The sequence below is a fragment of the Caretta caretta genome, chromosome 26 (assembly GCF_965140235.1).
Source record: "Caretta caretta isolate rCarCar2 chromosome 26, rCarCar1.hap1, whole genome shotgun sequence".
NCBI classification, from domain to species: domain Eukaryota; kingdom Metazoa; phylum Chordata; order Testudines; family Cheloniidae; genus Caretta; species Caretta caretta.
In genome coordinates this window covers 6,523,173-6,546,268 of record NC_134231.1, presented here as the reverse complement: position 1 = coordinate 6,546,268, position 23,096 = coordinate 6,523,173, and the positions used below count along the sequence as shown (strand labels likewise).

Sequence of the window (23,096 nt, the reverse complement as noted above, 5' to 3'; positions counted from 1 at the left end):
GATGTGGGGGAGGGCATAAAAGCACCTAGATCGATCAGATCAGTAATTCTCGACCCTAGTAATACTGTAACTCTCTAGTTTCAACACGGCCTATGAGCGCACAGAAGTTCTTGATAACACGAAGGAGTGCACGAATGCACCTAGCATTCAGCATACAGTCTGTAGCTACACGTAATTGCAACATTCCCACCCAGTGGTCTCCTGTGGTTCAGGGGTGACTGGATCCAGTATTTTGGATCGGCCCTTAAAGACCCTGTGGCCAGCTGCAAAGTTCAAACCTTGACCCAGTTCTGAATTTTCCCAAATCTGAGGGCCAGATCTGCAACTGGTGTAAATCAAGGTAGCACTAATGAAGTCAGCAGGGCTACTCCAATGTACAGCAGTCATGGATCTGACCTTTGTGAGATAATTAGACTCTGGTGGGGTTGCTTCAGGGCCATCTTTATCCGTGGTAAATGCTACTGCTGTTCCTCATAGTATGAAAGTCTTTAATTTTGAACATTACATCAGAGGTGCTTATAAAAATAATGTTTTATCATGTTTTCAATAGAAACTATTACTGCAAAGCCAGAACAACAAGCATATTAAATGTAGACTCCATTGTGGAAAAAAATCAATTAATAGCATATCATTGACTAACGTATTTAACAAATGCCTATATTAACCAATATCTCATATCCTGGATTAAGCTATAAAGCAATAGGCAGGCACAGTAGTCTAAGAGAAAGCTAATTTATTAAAGCAAACAATTCAAAAATACCCAGTTGAGTTTGCCCATATCTAGCCAGCTTCTTAAATCCATCCCAAATATATACACTCATGGACAACAGGTTGACCTGGATATGAGTCTTTGCTTATAAACTCCCATGTTGTACCAGCAAGGAAGAATCCAGTTCTGTAAGTAGATTTACAGTGGATGGCTCTGATATGCTTCTCTATCTATCACCATACATACCCATCTATTTATCTGTCTTATATCATATCTTAAATGGCCCCATTCACCTTAGTATATAAATCCATGGAACACCCCAATCCATCTGAATGAAGGTTACTCTGAGACTTCGTTCTGATATATTAATATATCCAAAGTATTTTGGCTTAAACCATACTGGCAAACACATAGACATTTCTGTCACTAATACAGATGGGCTTAGGTCACAAAACTGAGAACCAGATCTAGGGTTTTCAGCCCTCTCAAAGTTTGGGTGGGTTGGGAAGGTTCATGTGTTGAGTTAAGGGCTTCGTCCACTGTAGAAAGAGTGATCAGCTATGAAATCTGGATTTGGACCAGGGCAAGTTTGGATGCAGGATTTTGGTTCAGGCTCCACTGCTAGTCACTCCACGCACCAAACCTCTTCTAAAGGCCCGGCACAGTAGGAGTGGGAGTTATTTTGCATACCCCAGCCAGCATTGTCTTCAGGAGACAGAAGATGCAGATTTCAGAGTAGCAGCCATGTTAGTCTGTATCTGTAAAAAGAAAAGGAGGACTTGTGGCACCTTAGAGACTAACAAATTTATTTGAGCATTCGCTTTCATGAGCTACAGCTCACTTCATCGGATGCATACAGTGGAAAATATAGTGGGGAAGATTTTATATACACAGAGAACATGAAACAATGGGTGTTACCATACAGACTGCAAGAAGAGTGATCAGGAAAGGTGAGCTATTCCCAGCAGGAGAGCGGGGGTGGGGAGGGGAACCTTTTGTAGTGATAATCAAGGTGGGCCATTTCCAGCAGTTGACAAGGACAGTAGGAGGGGAAATAAACAAGGGGAAATAGATTTACTTTGTGTAATGACACATCCACTCCCAGTCTTTATTCAAGCCTAAATTAATTGTTTCCAGTTTGCAAATTAATTCCAATTCAGCGGTCTCTCGTTGGAGTCTGTTTTTGAATTTTTTTTGTTGAAGAATTGCCACTTTTAGGTCTGTAATCGAGTGACCAAAGAGATTGAAGTGTTCTCCGACTGGTTTATGAATGTTATAATTCTTGACATCTGATTTGTGTCCATTTATTCTTTTACGTAGAGACTGTCCAGTTTGACCAATGTACATGGCAGAGGGGCATTGCTGGCACATGATGGCATATATCACATTGGTGGATGCGCAGGTGAATGAGCCTCTGATAGTGTGGCTGATGTGATTAGGCCCTATGATGGTGTCCCCTGAATAGATATGTAGACACAGTTGGCAACGGGCTTTGTTGCAAGGATAGGTTCCTGGGTTAGTGGTTCTGTTGTGTGGTATATGGTTGCTGGTGAGTATTTGCTTCAGGTTGGGGGGCTGTCTGTAAGCAAGGGCTGGCCTGTCTCCCAAGATCTGTGAGAGTGATGGGTCGTCCTTCAGAATAGGTTGTAGATCCTTGATGATGCGTTGGAGAGGTTTGAGTTGGGGACTGAAGGTGACGGCTCGTGGCGTTCTGTTATTTTCTTTGTTGGGCCTGTCCTGTAGTAGGTAACTTCTGGGTACTCTTCTGGCTCTATCAATCTGTTTCTTCACTTCAGCAGGTGGGTATTGTAGTTGTAAGAATGCTTGATGGAGATCTTGTAGGTATTTTTCTCTGTCTGAGGGGTTGGAGCAAATGCGGTTGTATCGTAGAGCTTGGCTGTTGACGATGGATCGTGTGGTGTGGTCTGGGTGAAAGCTGGAGGCATGTAGGTAGGAATAGCGGTCAGTAGGTTTCCGGTATAGGGTGGTGTTTATGTGACCATCGCTTATTAGTACCGTAGTGTCCAGGAAGTGGATCTCTTGTGTGGACTGGTCCAGGCTGAGGTTAATGGTGGGATGGAAATTGTTGAAATCATGGTGGAATTCCTCAAGGGCTTCTTTTCCATGGGTCCAGATGATGAAGATGTCATCAATGTAGCGCAAGTAGAGTAGGGGCATTAGGGGACGAGAGCTGAGGAAGCGTTGTTCTAAGTCAGCCATAAAAATGTTGGCATACTGTGGGGCCATGCGGGTACCCATAGCAGTGCCGCTGATTTGAAGGTATACTTTGTCCCCAAACGTGAAATAGTTCTGGGTGAGGACAAAGTCACAAAGTTCAGCCACCAGGTTAGCCGTGACATTATCGGGGATACTGTTCCTGATGGCTTGTAGTCCATCTTTGTGTGGAATGTTGGTGTATAGCGCTTCTACATGCATAGAGGCCAGGATGGTGTTTTCAGAAAGATCGCCGATGGATTGTAGTTTCCTCAGGAAGTCAGTGGTGTCTCGAAGATAGCTGGGAGTGCTGGTAGCGTAGGGCCTGAGGAGGGAGACTACGTAGCCAGACAATCCTGCTGTCAGGGTGCCAATGCCTGAGATGATGGGGTGTCCAAGATTTCCAGTTTTATGGATCTTGGGTAGCAGACAGAATACCCCGGTCGGGGTTCTAGGGGTGTGTCTGTGTGGATTTGTTCTTATGCTTTTTCATGGAGTTTCTTGAACAAATGGTGTAGTTTCTTTTGGTAACCCTCAGTGGGATCAGAGGGTAATGGCTTGTAGAAAGTGGTGTTGGAGAGCTGCCTAGCAGCCTCTTGTTCATATTCCGACCTATTCATGATGATGATAGCAGAAGATGCAGAGAATCTTGGCAAGTAATTAAACATAGTAATCCTGGATCCTCTCTAATTAACAAAGAGGAAAGCTTGGGACCTGCACAGCCCCAGAATGATGTTCTGTGATTTTGTGACAATTGATTTCTAATTATTCCATATGCAGATGATTTCTCTCCTTAATCCTGTCTCTTCCTAACTCCTCACACACTAGATCCAGCTATTAGCAACATTCACTAAATTCCCCCTCGATGGATCAGAGAACTTTATCTGAGTCATTCATCTTGAAGATAATTGGCCACTTACGCTGTAAAGACACTTCATTTCAACAAGTATTTTGTGGAGCATGCTCCACTTTGTAACACATGCAGGGTTCTACCATTCAATTACACGGTGGTGTGGCTGCACTACGGCAGGGTGGATCATGTAATATCATCTCGGGGCCGGAGGGCCTAAGCAGCAGCAATGACTTCGCCCTGGTGATGGGAAAGGTAAGTTGGGAGACCTAATCAAAGAGCTTTCTGCCACAGACAGCTGCTGATCAGATAAAAGGGCTGCGTGACTTCACTGGGAGTTGTAGGTGTTCCGCACCTCTGAAAATCAGTCTGCTTAAGTAGTTGACTTAACTGTGGATTTCGGTGCCTAATTTTTGGCAGCCGAGTTTGAAAATTTTGGCCTAAGGGCACGTCTACACGCCCCAAAACAAAAAACAAAACAAAAAAATCCCCACAGCAGTGAGTCTCAGAGCCTGGGTCAATTGACTCAGGCTTGTGCTGCGGGGCTAAATAGCAGCGTACGTGAAAACCTGGCAAGATGGGTGGGTCTCAGAGCCTGAGCTCCAGCTCACGCCAAACAGCTACACTGCTATTTTTAGCCCCGTAGCACAAGCCCCGCGAGCCTGAGTCAGTCGACCCATTCTCTGAGCTCCCCCTACTCCCTCAGTGCCGACGTACCTTTAGTGACTTGTCCAGGAGGACAGAACACTCCAACCTCTTAACTTGACATGAGGACGTGACCCCGTAACAGAACCCAGGAGTCCTAGAACGCCCTGCCCTGTGTTCTATCTACTAGACAAGGCACCCGCTCTGTAGCAGATGTCCCCTGGGACACAGAAAGCGCTCTACCCCTGAGGCGCTCACCATGTACGCAATAGTTAGAACATCACAATGTACCAAAAGATCAGTGGCTAATTCCGAGGCTCTGTAACTCACGTTTCAGATTACACTCCACTGGAACTCGATGCAAAATGTGTCACTCCCGGGTGCAAGATTTTTCACTTAAGCTACCTTTCATCCTACTGTTGCATGGTCTGTTGTCTGCTGGCTGTTAGAACTGCTTGGGCTGTGTCCAAAAGACCTGTAATATATTAGTATATCTTGTCACTGGACTCTCTGATACATTAGCATCTCAATTTGTCCAACAGCTATGCTGGGCTCTGTATTGCAACTGTCACAGAAGAGGATCCCTTACTTAAATAGTTGGTGGAAGGTTATTTTTAACCTCTTTCCTACTGACTCACATACCTTGTGTGTCCAACAGTTGCTGCTGGATCTAACAAGCACCCCTCAGGGGCCTGTCCATTTGAACCCCCATGGACAATTGTTAGTGGGGCAGAAGTCCTAAATGCATCCAAACAAAGGGCCAGATTCTGTCATGACAGGGGTTTTACACCAATGTAACCCCATTGACTTCAATGACATTAATGCTGATTTACAGCACAGCATCAAATCCTCCGTTGTTTCATACTTTTTGCAAATCTTTTCCATCTCTTACACTGAAACCCAAAGTCAATAAGCGGAAAATTGCAAATATATGTTCTACAGCACATTAAACTTATATTAAAGCTCTGACGTCAGTTAACAGAAGCCAGGAAATAGAAATGGAAAGCTATTCTCCAGGGCTCAGACCACCCCACTCTTCGTAAGAATTGCCGGGTAAGAGCCACACCAGATCACCCATTGCTCTAATACTGAAGCCCACCAGGAGTTGTTAAGATCAGCCTTAGCTTTCAGTTTTCCATCTAGTCTTGCTTTAAACCAGATCCTCCTTGTCATTTTAATATAATATTTTTGTTGACTTAATAGAGCCCCATGTATCTATTGAATAAACATGAATTGCCAATATATTCCATCTGTTCATTGCTGTCAGAATTAGTAGAAGGATGGGATACTTAATCAAAGTGCCTTCTACTTGCAGACTGTTCATGATCAGATAGAAAGCTACATGCAGAGAACTGCTTGTAAGACTCATCAGTAAGATGAAGCAGATTGGTATCCACACTTTCTTTCATCCAGTTATGGAAGAAACGATGTGCAAATAGTTTCCATGATATCAGTATTCAAGGGAAACTGACAAACATACTGTAGAAAAACCCAAGGCCATCTAGGAATTCAGTACTGTCACTCCTGCCATGTGCTTAGCCACTCGCAAGTTCAGGACAACAAGGGGGATAGAAGTCAGAGCCTCTTGCACCAAAAGCGTACATCTCCTGCCACGTTAGCTAAATAAGAATCTTCGTTAGTTGTTAGCAATATAGGATCTATGAAACACAGGGAAGCAGTTCTTGCTGCATCCAGTAGATGGCAATGGTACTTTTATCTAATTATCAAAGATATTTCCAAAGCACCTAGCATGCACTCAAATAGCAAAGTGGTAAGCACTGGATAGCCAGATAGATAATCTGCTTAGACCAGTGGTTCTCAACCAGGGGTACTCCTGGAGCTACGCAGAGGTCCTCTTGAGGATACATCAACTCATAGATATTTGCCTAGTTTTACAACAGGCTACAGAAAAAGGTCTAGCAAAGTCAGTACAAACTAAAATTTCATACAGACTCTGAGTTGTTTATATTGGCTCTATATACTAGACACTGAAATTTAAGTATAGTATTTATATTCCAATTGATTTATTTTATAATTATATGGTAACAATGAGAACGTCAGCATTTTTTCAGTTATAGTGAGCTGGGACACTTTTGTAGTTTTATGTCTAATTTTGTAAGCAAGTAGTTTTGAAGTGAGGTGAAACTTGTGGGTAGGCAAGACAAATCAGACTCCTGAAAAGGGTACAGTAGCCTGGAAAGGTTGAGAGCCACTGATGTAGATTATAGACTCTATGCAGCACAATCCATTAGAATACATATTTTAAATTCCTTATCCTTGTTACTAATAATCCCAGAGATCATTCATTTAGATCCTATTTTATTGGTCCGACAAAGGGAAATACTTGAACTGTACAGTCAGGAGAAGAAAAGTCTCTCAGGTTGCAGCCAACACTGAGATGATACAAGAAAACACTGCTTTTAGGCATAAACAGTTCTTTGACTTTTCATCTGTTTGGAACATAAAAAGAGAACCTAGCCATTGGCTTAAACAGCATGGCATGTGGATGAGCTCAGATTATTACAACTGAAGCACTTTAAAGCTCTAATGTATTAATCTATTAACGGCTTGTTTAGTTTTTGCAGTTGGGCTGATGGGAACAGTGAAACAGGGTTAGTCAGCTTCCTCTTCTGTTTCTATTAATTTTCACATATCTGTGTACTAGCACAATACTGTTGGATCAGGGCTTCTAAATTGAAATTCCCTCCTAAAATGGGTCCACTGAAAATGAATGTAAAAGATCATGAAAACATTTCTCTTCCCATTAGCCATTGATAAAACTTTCACCTCCCCCACACACAGCCACCTTGCATCTTGAGCATAAAATAAGCAGGCAGTGCCCTTTTAATAAAACAGAGGCCTGACATCTTAATGGCAAGCCATTTGCTCCACATAGACCCAGAGGGGCTCAGACCTCCAGAAGAGGGCACTAAACTGCGACCTATGTATGTTTTTTCCTCCTTGTTCAGATCAATGGAAAATAGAAAGGAACAAAATTAAAATAGCAAAAGATAAAAGTAAAATAAATCCTATTGTTTCCCCTCCCTGGATGGGCAGTTAGAGAAGTTTACAGTTATACATAAGAATAGCAGCTACTGGCCAGAAGACAGATGCCAAGATAGCTGGCTGAGAAGTGGCCTAGATATATCCTCCAGTATGCGGGTAGGTAAGCAAATGGATCTGTCAGTCATGTGCCTGGCAACCCTTACTAATGATAATTTGCATGAACATAGCACCATTCACGCAGAGATCAGAAAGCTCTTTACAAAGAGAAATTAAGTCTTGCAGCACAGTATCATGATCACCATTTCTCAGGTGGGGAAACTGAGGCACTGACAGAGTTACGTGACTTGCCAAGGTCACCCAGCAAGTGGCAGAGCTGGAGATAGACCCCAGAAGTCCTTTCGGTTTGTCCCTGGTCCCCCCACCATTAAACTCCACAACCTGCCTGGTGCCACAAACAGATTGGTCTGCTCCCTGAAGCTCTCACGACTGCCATCTCCTGGTGAGGCAACTGACCAGATCCCTTTGAGCCGCTGCCTTGCCAACAAAATCCCATGCGTGAGGAGAGCATCCATCTCACATGCAGCCACAGGCTGGCGCGCAGTTGTGACAGACAAGTCACTGCACTCCCTGTCCCAACATGAAAGTTATCCTGGGTCGTTTAAATGCCTGGGCATGACTCCATCGATACAGGCTGTATGGACCCAATCCTCCTAAACAAATAAAGCCACCATGTGGAAGGCTTCTCACAGCTTTAAAAATCCCAGCTTGGGGCCTCACACAGACTTCCATGTGCCAAATCTTGAGGAAGTGTAAAGCGGTGTAGCTTTGGCTCCAGTGAAGCTATGCCATAATACACTAGCTGAGGGATGAGGCCCCATGTTTCTTACTGAAGATGGAAATACTGGGAGTTCACAGTCTAGGAGGTACATCAGGAATGTTGCTATGCAAAAGCCTTTCTCTCTCACTGGAAGCTCTCTCCAGCTTCACCCCGAGCTGAAAGGGTTACATCTATTTCATTTTCACTGATTAACGATAATGTTTGTGGTCTGTAAAATGTCAAACACACTCACCTAATCCACAACTTGGTCTGGCTTCGAACTGTTTATTTAATATCTTCTCTGATGTACAAATAGAGGGAAACTCCCTCTCTGCACTGGGGAATTTAGTGATCCAGTGAAACCAGTAAGCTGACAAGTAAACTCAGCCCCGGGACTGTGTTGCTAAAACCAGCGCTTGACTTCGAGGGTATCTGGTGCTGCTGCTTTCACTCTGTGTCACGATCACAACTCACCCAGGCATCTCCTTCAAAATGGCGGCTGGCACAGGAGGCCAGAAGCGCAAGAGTCCAATTGCTGGGCTTATCGTACGTTTGTGTGCAGGCCTGTATGTATACACTAGGACCTCCCTTATTCACACAGCTAACTGGCAGGCAAGACGGAGCTGGATTGAGAGCCTGAATCTGGATTCAAACAGCCTCCTGTTCCTGGTGCGTTTGGCCCTGGAGCTGTAGGTCAGGCCCCACGCTAGAGCACCGTGCAGGTTGACAAGTGAGGTTGATGTTGAGTCTTTCATTATGCCACCACATGGGGCACTAGCAAGGAGCTCCCGGGTCATTTAGTCACAGAGTCTAAAAAATGACCCGAGAGCTCCTTGTATCTGCTATTACGTTCTGCTGAGCAATGGAGGAAAATCCTGGAGTTGAGTGGGTTTTATGGATTAGCAAACTGAGAATTTGCAAGCTCCCACTGTGTTTTGTAAAATAAGGGAGAAGCCCACAGCTGCCAAAACGATTGCAGTTAACGAGGGGACAAAGTCTCAGTCCTTTACTCAGAGATTACTCAACCCTTACTCTTTAGGCAATACCTAAATACAACATGTTTGTACAGTGTGGCCCCTCTGTGGCTGGTCCACAGATGAGAGCTGCCTGCTACTGTTCCCAGGGCATGAGTGATTTAGTTCAAGTGGCAAGAATCTGTGCTTTGCTGCTTTTCGTCTGCATTCAAATCCCATTAACAGTTTGGGGGGGCGGGATGTAAGGTTCCTACACCATGTATGAGAAAGGGATTGCTGCATTTCAGCCTGTGAGGTTTTTTTGGATTATTTAATGGCTGGTGTGTGAGTTGTCCCTTTACAGGGGGAAACTCACCTGTTCTAATTCTATGTGTTAGGGAGGGGGTATAATATTCTCTCTGATCACAGAGGGTGTGTATCACAGCAGTGTGATCACTCAGGATTGCAGTGATTATCTGTGATGGGCCCTGTTTGCACTGGGAAGCCGTGTGAGGTTCTTACTGGAGGGGATATGTCTGGAGTGGTTTGCATTCGTCACATGTAATGTGAGTTGACATGATCAGCAGCTGAGAGGGAAGTAAATGGAAAATCTGGATTATTAGACAGCAGTTTGCTTGGTGGTGGGTGGATGGACACAGCCCCTTTGCTCTCTGTGTGGTGCATGCCATGGCTGAATTGTAGGACACAATGCTAGAAAGTGGTGAGTGGAAATAAGGTGTACATTTTTAATGATCAGAGCAGTTAACCATTTGATCAATTTACCGACGGTCGTGGTGGATTCTCCATTGCTGACAATTTTTAAATCACGATTGGATGCTTTTCTAAAGGACCTGCTCTAGGAATTATTTGGGCCAGGTCTCTGGCCTATTATAAGGCAAGTCAGACTAGATGATCACAATGGATCCTTCTGGCCTTGGAATCTGTGAGTGCCATTAATGTCCAGGGAAGCTGAGGGTGTTCAACACCTTGTAGGATCAGCTCCCTTATTTTCCCAGAACCACATATTTCTTCTTCCTCGTCAGGCCTTTTATTCACACAGTGCTAGACCTCTAGGCCTCATAACTGCACTTACTCTGTTAGGGACGAATCATGCAAGGTGCTGCATGCCCTCGACGTCCGTGGTCAGGGTGTTGAGGGTGCTTTTAGTAGCGGGCATTCGGCACCCTGCCTAACCAGTTCCTTAGTAGACCGTATTATGGGAGATGCTCTGTTCTGCGGCCTTCACCCACAATTTTAAGGAAGCTTAGGAGGGTGGTGATTCTAGGGATTTTCGGTGTTTCCTGACCTAGAAGGAATTCTTAGGCAGCTGTGTCCCTTATTGGTGAGTGTGTGCATCTATTGTGAGTGGGATTTTCACAAGCACTCCATGCTGGCTATGCCCTTTGCAGTCACTCCTAAAACATGAACAGATTCCCACTAGCGCACATGTGAAAAAACTCAGATTTTCACAAGTGTTCACCACGCTACCCCTTGGAGGAATTGCCCCAGAAGGGAACATTGCAGAGAAACAGCAGATGTGAGTACCCAGAGGGCAGCTTTCCCCCACGGGGCCCAGCGACCTGTCTCAGGTATGCTGTCAAAGCGCCATGCTCTTTGGGGGATATTTCTTTCGCCCAGTGCTAGATTCACATTGGGGCTGTGCCAGTGACTCACAGGACGACATTGTGCAAGGCACTCCTTGGGGCTCAGTTCCACCCACCTGGAAAATCAGGTAGACCCAGGACCTGGATGAGAAGCAGAGGCTACGTCCCAGCCAGGCCACTCTGGGATAAATAACTCCGCCACAGCACCTGCACCGGAGCATAGCCTCCTGTGGGTTAAAATTCCACAGGGGGACCCCGAGCTTTTGGTCTCTTGGCAAAGCCTCAGTGAGAGAATAAAGACATTAAGGAGCTAGGCAGGTATAAAAGCTGCTTAATAACACTAATAATCATCATCTTAACTCTCCTGGGGCACCACGTGGCAGAGCTATGGTAGTGTCCCACCTCCCCCTAAGGCCTTGTCTACATGGCAGTCCAGACAGCATGAGTCTGAACTATGTCTAAACAGGGTGCTCTCGAGCAGAGCGCTGCCGACGCTGGGCCCAGTCCAGACCCGCTGAAGTCAACCAGAGTCTTTTGATTGACTTTGGATCTGGCCCCTGTGCAGGACAGATGGGAAAGAACCACATTACAAGCTGCTGTCTCAGCCTGTGCCCTAGACCCTCTTCTGGCAAACACAGTTAGAGTGCGAGCATGGGGACAGCAGTCATGGCCTCCCCGGTTACCAGCTGGAGCTGTAAATTGGAAGCTGCCCTGATTGTACTGAATGACCGAAGGTTTCCCCCGGGCAGCGAGCGAGGAGACCTAGTTCATGTCTGGCAAGCAGCTTCTTGCCCAGACTGCCGAGCCCTCAAAAAGATGGGTCACCTCTGGACATGTTTCTAGGGTGTAGTAGGAATAGTTTTGTGATTAAAGTACAGGCCAGGGGTTGTCCAGCACTCTGAGTCCCATTCCTGACTCTGCCTCCAACTCTTTCTGAGACCTTGGGTGAGTCATTTAACCTCTCTGCTTCAGTTTCCTGTCTGTAAAATGGAAGTAATGCCAACTGGGAAGAGGTGTTTTGAAGCCAAGTAATGAGCACTTTGAGCTCCGGGAATGGGAGGTGCTGTAAAAGCACTGAGTATCATAAGGAAGTCCAGGAGCCTTGCACAGAAACCCAGACAGTGCAGAGAACTGCAGCGAGATTTCAAGAGCAGACCACTCCTCAGCAACTCTAGTTCCATAGAAGGTGGAACAAGCCCACAAACTGCAGTTGCGGCCCCTAAATCTTACGGAGCTAGCCCTGATTCCTCCAAGCCTCCGGATTCAGTCCTCACAATTGTCCCAATCCCATCCCTCCAGCCAAAGGACAGCAGCCGCAGCAAAAGGGAAAGGAACAAAAATCCCTACAAGCCAGCTCCTTCAAAGAGCTGAGCAGCAAGCAGTGGAGTTCCTCAAAACCCTTCCAAAGTTTGCACCAAACTTCTCAGCTAACTTCCCAGTCGGAATTGCCACTCGGCAGATATTCCCTGCAAGTAATTGAACCGGTGCTGCAAATCCAGCACTTTTCAGCTGCTTTATCCAAAGTGTAGAAGTCTCTGGGTGTTATTTAATGGTAAAAAGGACTCCCGCCTACCTCTGCTGGGACATCATTAATCTTTGCAGAAAAGCATCAGGTCTCCTATCACTGAGAACGTACCCGGTGATGAAGCAGATAAATTACAGAACGCAAACTGCCCTCTGAGCTCTGCTGACATCAGGATGGAGTTTGATTCCCACTTCCTGCAATGGTGCCGGCGCATTGCACGTGAGACCTTCCATCAATGGCTAGAGAGAACTCACCTCCAGACCCTACGATCCAGGATTCGTAGTGACTGGTTCCCCCCTGCCCAACTTACACCAGGTACGTCGCTGACTTCAGCAGAGTCAGTCCAGATTTACACCAGGATTCCATAAGAACAGAACCAGGCACATTCAGATTTTCAGGAGGCCAGTCAGCCTGTGAGCTGCTTGGTCCTTAAGAGCACATGGGAGACCTTATGTTCTGGTTGCAGCATCAGTCTGGAGCAAATAGAGAACAACTTGCTCTGCTCACTAGCTCCCCTAGTGGGCAGTGATGGATCAGGAACGGGATGGGCAGGAGTGGTGCTGTGAAAGTTCATTTAAAATAACCCAGTCCAGTGAGAGAGAGCACTGTCTAGCAGTTAGGTCAGTGAAGCAGGCATCTGGCCCAGCAGCCCCAATTCCCAGTTCTGCCAGTGTGAGCATGGGCAAGTTGCTTCCACTCCCTCGTGCCTCAGTTTCTCCATCTGTACAACGGGGATAATGGGGCTGTTGTGAGAGGGAGTGTTTGTGGAGTGTTCTCAGCTCCTCGGACTGCAGCAAGCACTCAGATGAGGGTGAAACCCTATGATATAATCCTCCAGGAAATGAGCTTGAAAATGGACCAAAGGAAGCATGAAACCTCTTACTGTTCTGGAGGGGAGGGGGTCATGGCCCTTCTGACCCCCCACCCCCGATCCCAAGCTGTTCTCTCTCCTACCCTTGGCTGTTAATCAAGAGCTCTGGTGAATCACCAGCACCAAGCATTAGTGAATCAATTAGGCCATTTGGTGTCAGAGCAACAGAGTGGTTCAGGAACTGTCATATATTTGCAGAAAGAAATCACCCTGCGGGCTGAGGGGTGGAGGAGTGAGGCCGTTTCACTTGGCTCCCATTATCATATAATGTCTTCAGTTTAGCCAGCCAGCGTGGGGGTTAGCGGGGCAAGGCTGGGGCTGTTTTACTCTAGCTGCAGATAGTCTTGCTAGGCTCAAATATTTTAAAAAACCCAAACCAAACCCAAAAAACCATCCTGGAAAGTCCCATTCTGGACACTCCAGGGCTAGGGGTCACCTCAGGCATGGCAGGCAACTTGGCCCCTGGGGTTAGGGGTGTGTGTGTGGAGGGGGAGTTCTTCAGCATGTGGGGCTGGGGGGACACATCATAGGCATCTGGGGTTAGGGGGTGTCTCAGGCATGCAGGGTTTGAGGGGCATCTTGGCCCCCTGAGGCTAGTGCTGTCTCGAACACCCACGACTGCGGTCATCCTAGGCACCGTGTGGGGTGAGGGTGTCTTGGGTAGCAAGGGTCAGGGAAATCCCAGGTTTGATTTCTGTTCTCAAAGCTATGACGTCAGCATGTGAGAGCCATTTGCAGACCCGGGCACACCTCTGCTTTCTGACCACTGAGATCTGTTGCCCATCAGGCAGACAGTATGTGGTCACAGAGCTGTTTCTCCAGACTTTTAGCCACTCAGCTCATTGCTGGGCAAGGTGGGATATACACGGTGCTTTCCCCAAGGACATGAGCCTCACAGGTAGGAAAAAGAAAAGGAGTACTTGTGGCACCTTAGAGACTAACCAATTTATTTGAGCATAAGCTTTCGTGAGCTACAGCTCACTTCATCGGATGCATTCAGTGGAAAATACAGTGGGGAGATTTATATACATAGAGTATTGTATCATAAAAGGATTTCCTTTTATCAGCTTTCAATTGGTTATATTACAGTGTCATTGAAAGTCCCTTTGCTGTAGTATTATGAGGAATGATAGATAGGAGCCCCTGATTTACCTTCTCTACACCACTTATTACTTAGATTGCAAGGTCGCAGCAGCAGGCACGAGCTTCTTGTTCTGTGTTTGTACAATGCCTAGCACAGGGGGGTCCCGGTCCGTGACTGGGGCTCCTCGGTGCTGTCTCAGTACAAATAATTAATGGTCATAATAATATTTTGTTTGCCTCGATGATGATGATGTATTATTTGTACTGCAGGGGGGTCTAGAGGCCAGCCCGCCATTGTGCTTGGTGCTGTACAAACGTATCACAGAGACAATCCCTGCTCTGAAGAGCTTCCATGTCTCTTTTCATTTCTCTCCTCTCAAAACTAAACAGTGCCAGACTTTGCAATCTTTCTTCAGACAGAGCGGGCAGGAACTAACAGTGTCTTAGAGCCTGAGGCTAGCCATGTCGGACAGGGGGTGATTTTTTTACCGACATAGTTATAGTAGCCCAAGTCCTCATGTAGATGCAGTTACACTGCTACAAAGGTAATTTATACCAGTATAGCTTCTTCCCCTTCCCATAGGGAAAAACTATTCTGGGATATACCACCTTTATCCAGATGTAACTGTGTACACGCTAGGCTGGTCTGCTTTAATGATGCCAGTGTAGTTAAAGCAGTACAACTTTCTAGTGTAGACAAGGCCTGAACTCCCCTCTGCCCCCTGGAGGGGGTCCCTGCGGGTCAGGAGCTAGGCAGATTGGTGGTAGAAGCTGGCGCTGATGCTGCCTGTGAGTAAACAGTCTCCATGCCCTTCAATCCAGCCCCTTTTGCCCGCGCTACCCTCCTATGCACATACAGATAAAAGGAAAGCAAGGCCAGTGGGGATCTCGGCCGCAGCACATGGGAATGTCAGCGTGCAGCACAGCTTATTCTCAGATTCACAGCCAGCCTCTTCTCTGCAGCACGGACGGACGTGCCAGGCTCCTAGGCCTCTGCAACAAGCCAAACACAGGATCGGTTCCCATTTACACACAGGCTCGCTTCCCCCAGAGAGAAGGCCCCATTGTGGGGCAGCACAGGGAAAGCTGACTGAACTAGCATTGCACGCAGTGTGCCCCTCTACGCCCCGTCAAGGCGGTGACCCACGCGTTCCGTGATCAACACTTCCTCAAGCCTCGCCTAAATCCGACGGTCTCATGGAAAAAAGAAGGCTCTGACAGTAGAACAGGGGCTTTTTTGCTCTTGCCCAGCTGCGGAACCGCAAAGCACTAAACTGCACAGTCCCTTCTCTAAGGCACTGACTCAACCGGAGTCGGTGGCCGCATCTGAGTCCTCCTACCGCTTGTGGCAGGAAAGGGGAGGGGCCTGAGTCAGGATGCGTTTCCCCCCCCGCTCACTCGCTCTGGGCCGGAGCCATTGTCTGGGAGGCACACGATGAAGTAATACCACTTAGCTCAGCTGTTTTGCAAAAGCACCAGGGATGGGTGGCGTGAGATTTGAATTCAGCGAAGTGATGCCATCCTAACCCAGCGTCAGGGAGGTGCACAAGGGGGTCAGGGCTCCTAATAGACAGCAGGCTTCAGCTGGACCGAGGCCCAGCGCCATCTCGGTTTGTTGCAGTGATATTTTCTCATTGCTTTAATTCAGAGTATCCCAGTACCAGGGTCAGGGGTTGCCACATCAGGCACACGCATGCAACTCGATACGGCTGGCGTGTGCATTTCTGGCCTGTTGTCAGCAGAGGCGTCACGTTGTAGAGCAGGGTGAGGACGGTCCGTCTTTGTGAAATGGATTTTGATCCCCTCGTTCACACTGAATAGCCCTTCGCTCCTCCAGCAGCCCCACCGACTGCAGGCCGGTGGAGCCAGCTGCTGTTCAGCACGAGGGAGGGGAAGCTCTGGCTGTGATGAGACGAGACCGGGAATACCGTGTTCGTGTTCAGGCACCAAAGGAGGAGTCCAACAAGCGAGAGGGGGTGCAAAGGTGCACCATGAAGTGGGTGAAGGGGACTAAGGAATTGAGTTGTGAGAAAGGATTAAAAGAGCTAAGGGCCAGATCACAAGCCCAGCTCCACGGGTGCCACTCTAACTCCTCAGGGGAGTCGCTTCAGGCTGGGTCATGCCTAACACGAAATTCCCTGGAGAGAGGGTGGGAATTCTCCGGTGTAAATGGGAATGGGCTAAACTGGCAATGGAACAAGTGCTAATCTATATTCTACAAGATTCTACCAGGGCATAATTCCATCCCTTAGGGGCGGGATATTTTTACCAACCTGGTTATGCCAGTAAAGGCCCTACTACTGACACAGTTATACTGGTATAAGGTGCTTTATACTGTAGAGTGAGCTTTGCTTTGCCAAACTGGATTAAGCTACACTCACATAAGCACCTTTCTACCAGTATAACTGTGCCCACACTAGTGGGGTTTGCCACTTTAACTGTAGTTACACAAGACCGAAGGAACTTGACCACCCCCACGTGAGGTAGGGCACTGCTTTTGTCCCCATTGTGCAGACAGAGAACTGAGTAGTTTAGTGACTTGCCCAAAGTCAGAGAGAGAATCTGTAGCAGAGCAGGGGAATCAAACCCAGGTTGCCAGAGTTGCAGGCGAGTGACCACTCTTCCTCCCCACAAGCCTACCTTTGCAGAACACCTCTCAGACAAGGGTGCTCCCCTAAGGGCAGGTGACATTGCCAGCCCTTGTTACACTCCTCAGAGTGTGGGCACCTGGGCACATCCCAAAGATGGGGACATCTGGCCTCCCATGTTTTGTCATTAGCTTCAGTGGGAGAAGAGTACCCGCTGGCCCAGCAAGGTGCCACTTTCTCCCCTAGCTTTGGCCTAGGAGACACTCCCCGTGCTGAGATCCCTGCCCAACTCTCAGGCCCAGGGGGACAGGGAAGGCCATGTAACACGTCACACCCTGTTTAATACCCCTCCCAACCTCTCTGAGTGCAGCTATAACATCAGCCACCCAGGAGGGTCAGAGGGAAGATGACTCCATCCTATTTCGGAGCCTACAGGGATGAATCTCTGCCCACTACAGGAGAGATCACGATGGGACCTGTATGTGTCTGGTGCCTCCTCCCCATATAGGAGTCTCCAGCAAGAGATAGGGAAATCCCTGCCACCTCTGCACTGTCCCCCGCCCTCCGGCCAGGGAGAAGGGCATCCCTGCCACCCGCGCCCAAGGGAAAAACGCACTCAGTCAGGCCAGGGGTGTCCCACCGCCCCCAGGCGTGGAAGGAATGCCCTCTCCCCACCCCCAGGCAGGGTGCTGTCAGTTCCTCCATGTACACACCGGTCAGTGTTGCCTCCACAAGCTGCTGGTCACAGCCCTGCTGGGGCTGCGAGCGGTTTCACTTCTTGTTTCTGAGGAAAATCACTCCCGTCCTGGTTCCTGTGTGAGCAAGGTCATTCCCTCTGGCCAGCCACGTTGACCTCTGACCCTGGCTTAGGGGGACAGGAGTCACTGCCTGCATCAGCCCCTGCTTGGCCCAGCCCGGGGCAATATGGCTTAGATTTTCCCAGAATGCACTGGGCAACCGGGCAGGTGCTTCACCTCCCCTGGGTCTATCTGGCAGAGATGGGGTCCAAGCCTATATGTGGTGGGGAGATCAAAAAGGAAGGACCAAGAAGCTCTCAAAATACCCCAGAGGCTTTTCAGCCAAGATGCACAGTGTGCTGCGGGGGTTAATGGCACTGCCTGTTGAATGCAGCCCCCAGTCTCATTCAAGGGAATGGGGCCTGGGAAGCTCCCTCGTCCTCCCCAACAGGCTGCATCTCGGCTCAGTGGCTGGGGATTTCCACAGTATCTCGGGGTGGGCTTGTGGGAAGCCGTGGGAAGGTCTGCTCCAAAGGTCATCAGGAAGCAGAAGGGGGCGGGAGGGGGAGGAAGATGAAAGGAACAAACAGCATTTACAATAAACAAAACCCAAGAGTGACTGTAGCGGCCCGGAAAAATGCACGAGAGCATCAGACCTTTTCTGGCACAGGTTTGGAGCAGGGCTCAGGGAAGCTTTGGGGTCACCTAAGCATGCTGGTGTGTGCCACGGTCCGGGAGAGGCTGCGTCTCACTGGCAGTCTCTCTCTCTCTGGCTCTGCCTCTCTCTCTCTCTCCTGACAGGATGTGGTCTGTGTCATGCAGGTCAGAAAAATAAACAGCAAATCTCTGTGCCCCACGTTAGAACAAGCCTGTCCTGGATCTCCCTGCGCAGCCGGCACAGAGGAGAATCACACCTGCTCTCTGCAGGCTGGCCTGCCCCATTTGGTGCTTGCAGCAGCTGACGCAGCCACGGAATGCGTGTCAAATGCACTGAGCCAGATCCTCAGCTGGTGTAAACGGGCACCGCTCCATTGAAGTCCATGCTGAGGAGCTATCTCTTCATGCCCAGGAGCTTTCCACAGTGTTACCCTAGCTGCGCACAAGGCTTGTCACCACTCAGCCCACACTGGTCCAGCGTGAATCCTCACCACGCTAGGGTGGACTGGAAACGCAGGAGGTGCGGTTCCTCCCCCCAGCACAATCCCATAGGGCTCCAGCCCACTTTTCCGTGACCAGTCTGGACGACGGTCCCTTACACTCTATGTCCCGTGGGGCAGCGGTCTAGAAAGTCCCTTACCTTCATGCTCCGTGCTGGTCATTGTAGCAAGCATTCCCTCCTGTGAGATCAATGTGTGCCGGTGCAAACTACCAGCTCAGAGGAGCTGAAACAGAAATGACAAAGGTGAGGAGAGCTAGGGGCTAAGAAATGACTGGGCCTCTCTCCCCTCGAGCCTACCTCTCCAGGTCAGGACTGGAGCAGCTGGAATTTGCACTGGCAGGCCAAGCACCCTGTGCCAGGCCCGTTCCGGGGCTGGACAGTGACCATTGATACCCAGGATTACGGTCGAGTGGGAAACTCATTAGTGGAGAGGAGGAAGAAAGGGGACAAGTGGAAACGCCGGCAGACAGAACAGTGACCAACTCAGGAGCTGCTTTGAGGCTTTCAGTGGGTGGCCCCAATAGCCAAGTGAGAGACTGTGGGCTCAGAGGACCCGTTCTGCCCTTGGTTGATTGCCCTGGAGCTCCAGATGGCAGGCCCCAGTGCTGAGTGTATGCCCAGCCCCATTACAAGCATGAACATCTCTCTCTTTCCGGTGCCTGCAGTTGAAACTGCTGGCCAGAACAGCCCTCAGAGCTTGACTTTCGCTCCCACCTTTTTGGTCTCTTTCCAGGTTCCTGGCCAATGGAGCATTTCATTGAGCAGTTTCGGCTCGGATCCCCCGTGGCTTCGACCCAGTTCCTCACTCAACATCACAGTGACTAGAGGCAGCATCGCCATCTGAGGCCAGCCCCAGAGCTTCCCCTCGGAAGAGTGTCGCTCCTCTTGGCTTTGAGTTGTTTGCATTTCCCTGTCGGATCGTGAGGCTCTGAAAAATGTCACACTCAGCCTCTGCCCTCTAGAAAGTGAATTCTACGAATGCTTATACCCGTTCCATTATTTCCTCATCTCCTTCCATTCAGTACCCCGGTCACTGCTGGGGCCAGCCCGGTGCCCTGCACTGGAGCAAGTCATATTTCCTCCACGATGCACAGTGCTCAGCTTTTGACCCTGGTGCCCCACCAATGCCACCATAGAGGTGCAAACACGCCCCCTTCACCTGAGTGCACTGCAGCTAGAACCCTGCTGGTTTGTCGAGGCCCTTTGTGATGGGCTTTATCTAGCACCGGGCGGGCAGTCTGCAGAGGTGAAGTGGTATTTTGCACTTCCTGAAGCTGTCTTGGAGCCTGAGTTATCCCTCCAGTGATGCAGGTGCCAGCACAGGGCCCTGAGGAAGCAGCTTTCACCTTTCCTATTCAGGGGCTGCAGGGGCCAGTGCAACTTTGGGCTCGAGGGTATTGCCTGGGAGTTATGCCTGCCCTCTGGCCCCTTTGCACCAGCCTTGCCTTTGACATGCTAAGACTGTCCTCGCCCATATAGCTAGAAACCCACCCTTACCCCAAAAACCCAGCTGGGATTTTCTCAGCTAGGGTATGTCCCTCTGGTTTCAGCCTGGTGTAAAGTTTCACAGCTGGCTTGCACAGCAGCAGCCACCAAAGCCGCCATTCTCGCGGTGCCGCGGGTATTAGAGAGAGATGCTGAGTCTCTTGAAGAGACCAGTGGCCTCCAGTCTGGCCTCAGCGTGGCAGTGAGCAGAGAGAGGGTCATCAGTTTGGAGAGCCTGATTCTGGTCTCACTTGCAGCCATCTAAAGCAGGAGAGGACCCAGTCAAACCAATGGAATTACACCAGTGTGAGTGAGAGCAGGATCGAGCACAGACTCCCCCCCCCCCCCCCGGGCTGTAGCAGGAGCCTTTCCAACGGCTGTCCTGAAGACGGGCCTTCGCAGTGACCATCCAGGTTTAACTGTTCCTCGAGTCCCATGCTCTGTGGTCACCCTCCATTTCCCCAAGCAAGCGTAGTGAACTCGGCACAGCTGTGTACCAGATGTTGTGTCTAGTACTGAAGTGACAAAGAAACGGTCAGAGCTGGGTCCCTCTGGCTCTGTCACTGACAGGCTCTAAGCTGTGTGGTTTGGGAATCCCACTGGGACAGAGTAGCCGGATCCGGCCCTCCGACTTGTCTCTTCCTTTCTGGCCTAGGCTCAGTGTAGCATTTCCTGCCTCTGTGTGTGGGAGTGGGGTTTTGTTTGGTTTTGTTTTGTCTGTGCTTTTTTTTTTCTTTAATACCTGTTCCTTATTGCAGCAATCAGAATAAAATGTGCCATTGAACATCGTTTGCGTTAACATTTACCCTGTGGGGTCTCTTTCCCACGGGATCCGCCTGTGCATTTCTAAAGCAGCCAGCACTCTAGTATTTAGGCACCAATACAGGCCCAGCACTCAGTTGTGTCAGAGGGAGTGTGATCTAGTGGTTGGAGCTGTGGGTAGGAATTGGCTGTCCTGGGTTCTATTCCTAGCTCGAAGAGGGAGTGTGATGTAGTGATTAGAGGTGGAGATAGGAATCAGGACTCTTGGATTCTACTTCTTTCTCCACCACTGACTCACTCGCTGGATGACTCAGTTTGCCTCTCTGCACCTCAGTGTCCCCATCTGAAAAACTGAGGCGAGTGATGCTGACCTACCCGCCAAGGAGGTCATGGAGCTTAGCGAGGTTGTAAAGCAATTGGAGAACAACATATGAAAGACAGAATTTCTCCAGGATGTTTTCACAGCTCTGGGTTGGGTTGGAGGGAAATGCCGTTGAGTTCAGGGCAGGTATAAAAAGGTAAGGATGAGATTAGCAGACAGATTTGCAAGAGAGCTCAGCATGTCGGGTACATGTTGGATGCTGAGTTCTGTTGAAACTCTGGCCCTTATGTAGGAGCCTAAATGAGTGCTGAGATTTACCGCAAACCTGGTTCCGGTAGTAGGCGCTGAGCACTTGGAAACCTCTGTTGAATATCTGCTCCATAATAGCACATACAGTGCCCTACATTGCCAAAGCATCATGCACACATGTACTAGGCTACAGAGTCACCTCCCAGGAGAAACACTACGGGCCCCCATCGCTTGGCTCTGCAGAATGCCGAGCCGGGAACAATCCGCACCAGGCCCCACAATGGGGATGAACAAGTTGTGACCTCACGGGTCTTTTTCCATCTCTGATTCCATGATGATTCTGCAGCTCTGATCCAATCTCCTGCAGCTTCAAAGGGGAACCTGCAGTGCTAGCATTTTCACTTCCTGCTGTCTCCCAGGCTAGCCATCCGTAGCAGCTGTAATCTGAACCCACAACCACCACAATCGGAGTCCACCTCACCAGACACAAACATGTGGGGGGAGGGATAGCTCAGTGGTTTGAGCATTGGCCTGCTAAACCCAGGGTTGTGAGTTCAATCCTTGAGGGGGCCATTTAGGGATGGGGCAAAAACTGGGGATTGGTCCTGCTTTGAGCAGGGGGTTGGACTAGATGACCTCTGAGGTCCCTTTCAACCCTGATATTCTATGATTCTACGCCCACAGGCGCCTTCCCCTGTGCTCCTCTGAGATGCTATGTTGTCCCTGGCTCCCTTTCCCCTGAGGCTACTGTGCCACCCTGTGCTCTGGCGTGCACCCTGAGCATGTACCACACACTCATTTGCTCACCACCTAGAATAGAATTTGGTTTCACGGCCCAAGTCTTTTGGAGTTTAGGTGCAGGGGTGAGCTAAATGCTGGGGTGCGTTGACTGTGCAGGCCAACCCAGCAATGACGCACATGGCAACAGCTGATGCTCAAGGTATCAGAACCTGGGTAAGTTCTGATTGACTCCTGTGGAGAGTCTGATTCAGTGCTACTGCCAGGAAGGAAGTGGCTAGGTCACCAAGGCCATGTCTTGCTCTTTTCACAGCGCCCATGGGGCTCTTAAACCTCCATTCGGGGAGCCTGCAGAAAGGCACTTGGGAGACAGCTGAAGGACAGTCCCTGGAGCAGGGCAGCATCCCCACCACGACAGCCTCATGGAGTCAGGACAGAGTGTCAGTCCTTGAATCCCTGCTCCCAAGACAGTGACAATGCCAGCCACCATGCTGTCTGCTTGGCTTGCGATTCATTGGCTCCATCTACCACCGCTCAGTGATCCCACCACCAGGTTATTCAGCAAGTCCCCGTGCCGAGGGGACACAGTCAGTGCAGGGACCCAGGAAACAGAGTGTTAGTTGGGCTTTAGATAAAGGAAAGTCTTGAGCGACATAACCATATCTGCATTAAGGCACCTGCTTACCTCTCAGCTGGCTCTTGGAGATAACCTTGAATTCTCCTTTCTGGAGAGCAGCAAAATCAGGTCCTGGGATGGCAGAGGTGGTTGACTAAAGAAG

The 23,096-nt window shown here is 49.0% G+C and overlaps 1 protein-coding gene across 1 annotated transcript in view; it reads left to right on the top strand.

Moving 5' to 3' along the window:
* The window catches only part of PEBP4 (phosphatidylethanolamine binding protein 4), a 209,383-nt gene extending 188,353 nt beyond the window's left edge, over nt 1-21,030 (top strand). The window contains exon 7 of the mRNA XM_048828990.2: nt 19,495-21,030. Coding sequence (XP_048684947.1) covers nt 19,495-19,586 — 92 coding nt within the window. The 3' untranslated portion in view covers nt 19,587-21,030. The remainder of the gene's footprint in view (nt 1-19,494) is intronic.
* The last annotated feature ends 2,066 nt before the right edge of the window (nt 21,031-23,096 follow it).